At 41.2% G+C, this 10,222-nt stretch overlaps 1 protein-coding gene and 1 long non-coding RNA gene across 2 annotated transcripts; both read left to right on the forward strand.

Moving 5' to 3' along the window:
* The first annotated feature begins 401 nt into the window (after positions 1–401).
* On the forward strand, positions 402–1,625 carry LOC132989834 (uncharacterized). Its single transcript, XR_009675944.1, has 3 exons — positions 402–748; positions 1,085–1,159; positions 1,287–1,625. It is a non-coding gene; the product is annotated as an uncharacterized LOC132989834 (long non-coding RNA).
* An 856-nt stretch (positions 1,626–2,481) lies between these two features.
* LOC132989833 (sodium-coupled neutral amino acid transporter 3-like) lies at positions 2,482–10,159 on the forward strand. The gene is made up of 15 exons (XM_061057725.1): positions 2,482–2,843; positions 3,310–3,394; positions 3,515–3,630; positions 5,221–5,294; positions 5,827–5,919; positions 6,035–6,116; positions 6,243–6,325; positions 6,507–6,565; positions 6,665–6,802; positions 7,024–7,103; positions 7,201–7,301; positions 7,504–7,628; positions 8,368–8,512; positions 8,649–8,752; positions 8,869–10,159. Exons 1-15 carry the CDS (start codon positions 2,803–2,805, stop codon positions 8,971–8,973), a joined length of 1,431 nt encoding a protein of 476 aa, XP_060913708.1. The 5' UTR covers positions 2,482–2,802; the 3' UTR covers positions 8,974–10,159.
* The last annotated feature ends 63 nt before the right edge of the window (positions 10,160–10,222 follow it).

Genomic DNA, 10,222 nt, shown 5'->3' on the forward strand with positions numbered 1-10,222 from the left:
CAACAATAATAAACACCAACCCAGCTGCACTTTCTGTCGCCTGCCTCGGGCCATTTGTTCTCTGACGTGTCAGCTCAGGGTCTTACTGTGAGTTTTGGGTCAAGCACATGATCAGTTGTAAGCATGCACAAATGTTTCCACTCTTAAGCACAATCACATGTGGGCTATCTTAAAAAAGCACTTATCTCCTAAGCTAATTAGCATCACTGTGACTTCCAGCAGGATGCAAACTGTCAGTGAATATCCGCCCATGCAGTAACAAAAACCCCTCTCAGATGACACCCTCCTTTTCTACTTGAATATTCTGTAATGACGTGGTAATTAGCCTCCGGCGTGAACGCCAGACGCCCTGTTGGTTGTAGAGAGTTCCTCGGATTACCTGTAGCCTTGAACTGCAGTCTGTCTCTGAACACATCATGCATTGCCTTTGTTTGGACTCCGGTTTCAACACCTTTTTGGGTGCAGACAGCTGGTGAGAGGATCCCCACAGTCAGCCTCTTTGCAGCTGTGTGGCTCTACCTGTCTGTGAAATCGACAAAGGGTTAAGTATGGGTGTTCCCATTTTCCCTCTCACTCCCCCCACAGCCTCTAATCTCTCTCACTCTCTCCTCTCCTCACTACCAAGGAGCTTTGGAGAGACTCCTAAGAACAAAGCTATATATACACCTTGGGAGGGAAAACTGAGGGAACTTGCTTAAGGATATATTCTGACATTATAGTGAAAAGAAAACAAGCCAGGGTCACCAGGGTAAGTTGCTGGAAAATGTGTGTGTGTGTGTGTGTGTGTGTGTGTGTTAGTCCTTATGTACTGGATGTTAAGGAAGGGAAGGGCTAATTGTCAGAGTGAGCTGCTCTTGCATCAGACAAAAGCCATGTGGGCTGTAATGCTGGATAGTGAGGTAAAAGAAATGTCTTGGCTTGACTTAAGACTGCTGTTCTTGGAATGATTATTCCATACTTTCTTTATTGTGACATCTGAAGAGGTAATGGGATATGCTGTTTGGGAAAATTCTAGTACGAAGAGTTGGAATCAGAAAGAACAGGAACGAGTTTGAAGTTTTTACTACTTTTTCCAATCTCTCAGAGTTTCCACTGTGTAAAAGCTTCCATCGTGACCAATAAAATTTTCGAACATTGGATTAAGTTTCTTGTTAACCAGGTTTGTCTGCTTTCACCATCTCCCCCACAAAATTCTAAGAAAACAGGGCCAAATGTAAAATCAGCTTTTCTTCTCAATGTGAAAGTGGTCTCTCTTCCACCAAAACTGGCCTTTTGTCATGTTGAAGGTACCCAGCCTGCACTTTGCCGGGTTGTGTGTGTTGGCCGCGAGCCCTGGGAAAGTCGCCGGGTATGTAGCTAAAGAAAGTAACTCCAACTAGAGTTGACCTGAGGCAAGTATGCGTGGAGAAGTCTACTCTGTATTTAGGCTAAATGGCACCATTTAAACAAGAAGCCTTTGTTTATCCCTGCGGCCGGCTGCTATCGCCTTCCAAAGCTGTTTGGATTATTTTGCATCCACAGCCCCCGTTACTGTGATGAGCGTAGGACTCTTGTGCAGAACTCCTCAGGAATTGGTTCACGGTGATGTGCGAGTGTGTCCTTTGGGGTCAAGATGTGAAAATCCTGAGGGCGGTTTGACCCACGGAGAGGGGGAAGTATCCCATGACCCCTCGGTCAGCAGGAGCACAGACCTACGCTCGTTCCCAGAGTGTGTCCATGCCAGCTTTGTGTGGCAGATTAGAACATAAGTCCCCTGACAACAATTGTTATTTAAAGACTTTCAGCTTTTAATTGACCCACATCCAAGGCAAATGTACCCCCCCCCCCCCTTTTTTATTTTATTTTATGATCTTCTAAAGTGATCTGTTAGTTTTTGGATCCTCATATCTGAAGCAGGGAGCGGGACTCCAAGATAAAACAGCGCTGACAGATTTATGCATCTCCTAAGAAAAATAGAAACATGAAACATTTTTTGTTGTCCTTGGCAATAAGAAAAATTACAGAGTTGTGCGTCTCAAGGCTTTATAAATAGGTTTGCCCTTTTGAAGACACAATTGCGCATTACGTTTGTATTACATTAGTCACTGTGTTTCTTTTCTGCAGTAGCGTCCTTCTGTTCCAGTGCAGACGACAAGTATTATTTACCTTTGAAAAGGCCAAGGGTTTTCAAGCTGTCACTTTACATAACTCTGTATTCATTACTTTGCACAGAGCAAACAGCTTACACTTATCACATTTATCATAAACACATCGCCACACTTCTGCAGCTTCTTGGTGGGTGTTCTGTTTTAACCCAAACAAGTTAAGACAAGATGTAGGAAGTGGTGATGCACGCAGAGGAAATGTAAAAGATTTAAAGACTCATGCGGAGGTCATCCAACTTTTAGAAGAAACGGCGGCGCCAGTAGCCTAGTGGTTAGTGCGTGGCCTAGTGGTTAGTGTGTGCTCAGTGTACAGAGGCTAAAGTCCAAGAAAGCGAGCGGCCCAGGTTCAAATCTGACCTGTGGTTCCTTTCCTGCATGTCATACCCCGCTCTCTCTCGCTCCCCGATTTCTGACTCAATCAACTGTCCTTTATCTCAAATAAAGGCATAAAAAGCCCCACCAAAAAGTAAATATAGAATAAATACAAGCATACCCAAAAATGGCTACATTTGCAGGTGATTTAAACAAGAACGTTTTTCATTCATGTAATCATTGTTTCCTTTTTTGATTCCAGTGGTAAAAGTTTGAAGAGGATTCTTTTAGTCCAGCAAGAGTTGATCTCCAAAGTCTCTCTCGAGTCACAACCCCAGTGATCAGAATGGAGCTTCAGAAGATGAACGGACACAGCAGGGACGATGGGTGAGATGAAGACTTATTCACTGTTTCACGTATCACAACAAAGATGAAAATGTGTTCCTTATTTGAGTGAAGTTTAGAGTAAATCTTTGCATCTTTGTTTGTATAGATGCAATTCATTACAAAGGTTAACTCGAGACACTTTACAAACGAGAAGGTAGAAGACCTTAATCATCGTTTTATTATCTAAAAAGAGCCAACATGAATCCATCATGAGCACTAAGCGACATTTAGCAAAGTTACAGTGGCAAGGAAAACTTTCTTAAAGAGGCAGAACCAGACTAAGGTTAAACAGCCGTCTGTCGAAAGTGTGTTGGGTGTGGAAAGTGGGATGGGGGAGATGCAGAAAGAAGGAGAAGGACAGAGCAACAACAACAACAATGATTTAGATTTATAGCTACTCTGTCCGTTTATATCGATGCAGCAGCCTCTCAATGTGTCTATGAAAACGTTGTGTTTGTTTCCGTAGGTTTGATGGTCTTGAAGCCATGACTGAACATGAAGAGTTTCTCCCCCATAAAGCTGGAGTGAAGAAAGAAATCCAATTCACCGATGTAAGAGTCTCAGTCTGACCGGTTTGGCTCTTGTAAAATGCTATTGATGCCGTTGATGTTATTTTAGTTTCTGCATTGATCCGTCTGTGTCTAACGTCCTCTGTTGTCTCCTTCCTCCAGTTTGAGGGAAAGACTTCATTCGGCATGTCCATCTTTAACCTCAGTAACGCCATAATGGGCAGTGGGATTCTGGGATTGGCTTATGCAATGTCCAACACTGGAATCATTCTTTTTATGTGAGTATGCGAGCCAAACACACAAAAAAAGTCCCTGCTTTGGAATTGAAAACTTTTTGTGCGTGTATGTGTGTGTGTGCGTGTGCGTGCGTGTGTGTGTGTGTGTGTGTGTGTGTGTGTGTGTGTGTGTGTGTGCGTGAGTCTGTTTTTCACCTATGTCGGTTAACGTATTTGCTCAGTGCAAACTTTTTTAATATTGCCCTTTCTTGTGCAAAGAGGAAATGAATATATTGATTTAGCTTGTAATTTATATGAGGTCTCCTTTGGAATACAAGAATAGAGCAGGGCTGTTTGTTGTGTGTGTGTGTGTGTGTGTGTGTGTGTGTGTGTTTTAGTTTATGAGATGGACAGACGGACAGTGTGAAGATTTTTGCAAACTGAAGTCATTTTTGTGCTATTTGGCTCTAAAAAAACCCAACAAAAATCCATTTATCCATTTTATTCGGACACACCTTTTAGACGCCAAATTTTGTATTCATGTAGGTTTTATTTATTTGTCAAAATTATACTTTTTATTTGTCCTTTACATATCACAGTATGCTGCTCAAATCTCCGCCTGTCTTTAAGCTACCTAAACCTATAAAGCTCTTTATTTATTTGTTCTTAAAGAAGAGCTAAATTCATTACAAATAAAGATTATTTTGGTCAAAGGTTAACAATAAAAACAGGATGAAGTTCATGTCAGTGGATACAGGCTGTTAGTACGACCTGTGTGTGTCTCACCTGACCGCCTGTGTGTATTTGTGTTTGGGTAGGCATGTGTGCTGGCAGTGGGCTGGGCTCCCTGCTTGTGTATACGTGCGTTTCTGTCTGTCTCCACCTGTGTGAGACGTAGGTGTCATACTGTATTTAAATCTAACTGCTGCTGTACACAGCCCTGAGAGTGTACATCAGAGCTTGTACACACGAGGCTCCACTAAACAGATTTGAGCGGATAAAAATAGCCCGTAGTGATCAGATCCAAGACACGCCTGTCCTGGATCAGTCCTGTGCTATGTGGCAGGGGGAGGAAGACGGAGGGTGGAGAGCCAGTCTCTTACTCATATGAGTGGAGAAAAAATTACAATAAACCAAAGAAACGATTGTTAACAAAATTAAGCTTCTACAAAATAGCTGAAGTTCTCTTTGTTTTTTTTTTCTTTACTTATAAGAGCAAAGTTTAAATTATAAAACACCCAACAGGACACACAACTGAACAAAATTATTGACCTTACTTTGCAATAAAATGTGACTTTATATCTTTATAATGTACTGTAACAACAAAAAGGTAATTTAACACTTCAGACTCAGCAAATTTCAACTTGTACGCACTTCTTCTTCTTTCATTTAAAAAGTGTATTTTTAGCCAGCTCTCCCTTGAAATAGAGAACCATGATCTCAATGGGACTAACCTGGACAACCAGGTTGAATAGAAAAATTAAAGTACGTGTGCAGGGCAGGCATGTAGGAAAGTTATATTGGTTGTCGGGGATGCACAGCAAATTTGGTTGTTCAATTTCCAATGATATTAAAGTCGTTCTTTTCTCTTTTTTTTTCTCTTTTGAAAAAGTCACTTCCAAACAAGTTCCCTGTTCTTGTGTGTTGTTTCAGAACCCTGTTGGTGTTCATTGCCATTCTGTCTGCATATTCAATTCACCTGCTGCTGAAAAGCGCTGGAGTCGTTGGTAAGTCGGCGCTTGACTCAACACCAATATCTTAGCATACGTAGCCACAGAGGCCATTCTGCATTCTGTACTGGACGTTATTTCTATTGGATGTATGAATATTGGACGCTCCCACTTGTTTATAAGCAGCTGCGTGGAAGCCTTGAATGGGACAATTTTTTGTCATTGTTTTTTCATCAAAAGTGGCCATATTGGGTCAAGAGGGTGGACTAGGGGATCAGCAAAGATTTAGCAAAAGCTTCAATGAAAAGACCATCAGCTAATGCATGTTTTCAAGATGTGTTTTCATTCTGTTTTGGGGGGTTAGCTGACAAGAGTTGTTTATATATCCGTCGTAAAAGCTATAAAGAGAGCTGTATTTGGCATTCTAACATTGGGCCTAATTACTGTAGAGCTGACTCAGTTACAGGTCCAGCCACTAGAGGCTACTCAAGGAACTGCATTTTCTGTCTCTTCAGTTTCAGCTACTTCCTCACGCCCGCTCCTTTATCATCTATGAGTATACTTATTGTCTGTGTTTTTTTTTTTTCAGGCATCAGAGCTTATGAGCAGCTTGGGAATCGGGCGTTTGGACCCCCAGGAAAAATGCTGGCCGGCTGCATCATCACAGTACACAACATCGGAGGTACTGTGATTGCCATTTTCCCCTTTAATCTGTGTGATCTGTAAATGAAAGCATGTGCAATTGATCAGGATAAATGACACACGCACTAAATACGAATGCTTACACTTCTTATTAGCGATGTCCAGCTACCTCTTCATCGTCAAGTCGGAGCTCCCGCTGGTTATTCAAGCTTTCCTGAGTAAAGAGGAAAACACAGGGTGAGTGTCAGTGTCAAAAATAACATCTACACTAGTTTTCATCCGTAGTTTTTTTTTTTTATTCCACATTCAGTAGTTTGACAGTATATTGACATTTCTTCATCTGTTTGTCCTGCTGTCTCTTAGAGAGTGGTTCTTGAATGGAAACTACTTGATCATCATTGTTAGTGCTTCTGTCATCCTTCCTCTAGCACTCATGAAACAACTTGGTATGTTTTTTTCATTCTGTCATCACATTTTCTTGTTTTGTTTTTTTCTTTCTCTTTATCCTTCTATTACTCTTCAAACTCTGCCAGGCACACGTTTTGTTAAGTCTGTGAAATGTAAGCACCTTCTCGTCCATAATGAACTGTAAGTCCGTTTGAACATCTCACTGTCTTTGCACTGCAGGTTATTTGGGCTATACAAGTGGCTTCTCCCTCTCCTGCATGGTGTTTTTCCTTATTTCGGTGAGTCTGAACTGTTACGAAAACAAAAATACATGCGATGCCACTAGCTTTGCCTCAATGGGACATGTTACTTTTGATTAACAAATGGTTTCCTCTCAGGTCATCTACAAGAAGTTCAACATCCCGTGTCCGCTGCAGGACGAACAAAAGAACACCTCTCATGTCCTGGATGACCACGTCTTCATTAACGGGACAGACGACTTCTGTGAAGCAAAACTTTTTACGATCAACCCGCAGGTTAGACCAAAAATACTAATGATACATTTGACTGCATGCATTTCAGCTGTTATATTTACTTCTTGGTTGGCCCCAAGCAGCAGCTTCACTGCCACATGTTCTGCACCAGAGCGTGTTGTGTCAACAGCATTAGAGCATGCGTTATGTCAACAGCGTGCATTTTGTTAGCTTGCTGGACTTAGTGGGTGACTCACTGACCTTTGGCATGTTTGAACTTTTAGACAGCATACACCATCCCTATCCTGGCCTTTGCTTTTGTCTGCCACCCGGAGGTGCTGCCGATCTACACAGAGCTACGAGAGTAAGTCATGTCGTCATCACCCAGTTCACCTCAGCTCACAGACAAAAGTTTTAGTATATTTAAAGTAATTTGACTGTTTACCTTGTTTCCCCTCCAGTGCCACCAAGAAACGTATGCAGACTGTGGCTAACTTCTCCATCCTGGCCATGTTCGTCATGTACCTGCTAACCGCTCTGTTTGGTTACCTCACTTTTTTTGGTAAGAGGCGCTTTACTCTTGACTCCACAGAGTCAAAGATCAGCTTGTTCTGGGGTTGTATATGGAAATATTTTCAGATGAATGAATGACTCACTTGTGCCGAGAGCTCATATGCATTTTCCACTGTTGTGATTGAGGGACTAGTCCATGTGAGATATGTCAAAGTGTGTGTGTCTGCTTCTGTGTGTGTGTGTGTGTGCAGGTGCTGTGGAGTCGGAGCTGTTGCACACCTACAATCGAGCGGGTGCCCTGGACGTCCACGTTCTCTGTGTCCGCCTGGCTGTTCTGGTGGCTGTGACGCTGACTGTCCCAGTGGTTCTATTCCCAGTAAGGCTTTGAACGTATATTAGGAATGTTTTTTTTTTAAATCAAAATAAGGACAAATAACAGTTTGTTAGGACATTCTTCCACTTTTTGCACTTCTGTGTTTAAGCAAATAAAAATGTAGTCTCGGATTAAATCAATAAAGATGAAGCTGACAGGAAGAGGAAATTAGACGAGCTGCTTTTTTTTGTCCAATGCCAGTCAGATCCCTAATGAATTAGTTCAAAGGTCTCAGTCTCCAGACTGATTGTTTCCAGTCTGAGCTAAGCTAACGTCATGTGAAGTCAATGTGAGGACTTGGCTGTGTGTCTTTGCATTTAATATTAACCCTGATTTACTTTGTATGTTACATTGCACACATTATGTTTCATATTTCATGTATATTTAATGCTCTTTTGTGTTTCTCATATTTTGTTCTACAATTTTGGAGCAATCTGGCACTAGAATGTAATTTTCTTATCTCATGCGACCTGCAGGAGATTAAAAATATACGACGCAGTTTTAAGACACTTCCTCATTTGATTCATTTATAGGGCCGTCCACCTCTTTTAAACTGTTTTTTTGGTCATCACATTTCTGCTTAAGAGCTCATCTTAGCGTGACTTAACCTGACAGTGTAACAGCTCTACCTTAAATTCTTCTCCAATTCTTACTTTAGCATATTTCTGCACATCAATCTTGACGCCTATGATCTGAAATGTATAGAAAACCTTAACATTCACCCGCTTTCCTCCCTTTGCAGATCCGTCGGGCCTTGCTCCAGATCTTTTTCCCCAACAAACCGTTCCACTGGGCCATTCACATCGGCATCGCGTTAGGCCTCATCTTCATAGTCAACCTACTCGTCATCTTCGTGCCCTCCATCCGGGACATCTTTGGCATCATTGGTACGTTTACACCTGCCGTCTGGCCCGAGCTTCACTGCAAATCTTCAGTGTGAAATTGCCAAACCATTATCTGCATAGTTACTTATTGTGCTTTAATAAACTGATTTTTTTTCTGATTAATTTTTTCTATCTCCAGGAGCCACATCTGCCCCCAGCCTCATCTTCATCCTACCTGGAATCTTCTACGTCCGGATCATTCCTGAAGAGCAGGAGCCTTTACTGTCCAGACCTAAGATTCAGGTAAAGCTCAGTACTATTAGCTTTCAAGGACATTATGACTTTATCTTTTTTTTTAATCGTGCTGTATTTTTATTGCGATTGTTGATGATGTTGTCTCCTACCTTCTTCTCCTGTAGGCCGCATTATTTGCCGCTCTGGGATTCATCTTCATGGTCATGAGTTTGTCGTTTATCATCATTGACTGGGTAACCGGAGCGTCTAGAAGCGGAGGCGGACACTAGCAGCCGGGACTGAACAGATAAACTACAAACAGAATGCCAACCAAAGCTCCCTCCCCGTCTTTTTAAAAAAAAAAAAATACTCCCTGATCTGCTGAGATCTCATCCAAAGCCGAACACAACAAAGTCTGGCTGCATGATATGAAGGACATGTGAAGGACCCTTCGCCTAGAACAATAACAAAGAAAGCATTTCGACATGTTTCAGGGCAGAGAAAGAAAGAAAAAAAACGGCCCTGCAAAGGAGGAGAGAACACAGAAGCAGTGTGTTCTGACTGAATCAAACCCGTGTAGCGGCTCGCAATGAGGATGTTATTTGGAGGCCTGTGTAGAAATGCAAAAAGGCATGAATGAGAAGAGCATGACTCAAGTGGAAATCCCATTTTAGAGTGTGGATGTGCACAGTTCCCTGGAATAGCTCAGTCACTGCCAAAATCCTTCTAATCTTACTTCCCTTCATTTTAGATGTACAGGACCGAAATGATATGGTGTCATAATGAAACCTTTTTTTTTTTTTTACAATCACTACATTTCATCAGCTGCTATGTCATGGTCTCCTTGTCCACAGTTCCCCAACAAATTAACAGTAAGGATTAGTCTGCAGTTTCACACTAACCATTACAAACTACCAAATTCCAATCCCTTTTACACAGTGAAATAATAATGTGATTTTTTTTTTTGTGTTAATCTATTAACTTAATTTAAGGTGATCATCTTAAAATTTGAGTCTGATGTGACCTTTTTCTGTGAAGACATGGTGCAATGTGTGGGTGTTCAGCTGCTATCAGAGAAGGTCAAACACTTACTGACAATCAAATGTGAGTGAACAGACACAAAGTCGTTTGTACAATTTTTTTTTTTAAAGTTTATTCCTAGTGGCGAAACCAAAGAAGTTAACTTTTGTGTGACATAAAAATCGGCGCAACACTCTCTTTTTCTTTTCTTTTTTTATGTATTCAGCAAAGGCCAAAAAAATGCAGTGTTAAAACAAAAGATGTGTCTGTTTAGGCCATCCATCAAAATCAGTATGGTGAGTAATAACATGTGGTTTTTAACTTAACATGAATGGAGCCTGTTTTTTTTTTTTTTTATCTGACTAAAATATTTAGATTTTCTTATTCATCCTGTACATTTTTAAATTAATTTGAATGTTGTTACCTGTTAATAAAATATGTCTCTCGTTTCTACAAGTTTGGGGTTGCTTTTATTCCAGACTCAGAAATCCTCGGTGCGGTTGTAAAGTGAATGTTAAA

Source organism: Labrus mixtus, chromosome 15 (genome assembly GCF_963584025.1).
Source record: "Labrus mixtus chromosome 15, fLabMix1.1, whole genome shotgun sequence".
NCBI lineage: Eukaryota > Metazoa > Chordata > Actinopteri > Labriformes > Labridae > Labrus > Labrus mixtus.

What these genes read in the sequence shown, in the direction of transcription:
- LOC132989833 (XM_061057725.1), top strand. Translation starts at nt 2,803, where the DNA reads ATGGAGCTTCAGAAGATGAACGGACACAGCAGGGACGATGG. An exon ending in TTTTTACGATCAACCCGCAG is followed by an intron (nt 6,803 to 7,023) that starts GTTAGACCAAAA and finishes TTGAACTTTTAG; the next exon opens with ACAGCATACACCATCCCTAT. An exon ending in TGGTTACCTCACTTTTTTTG is followed by an intron (nt 7,302 to 7,503) that starts GTAAGAGGCGCT and finishes GTGTGTGTGCAG; the next exon opens with GTGCTGTGGAGTCGGAGCTG.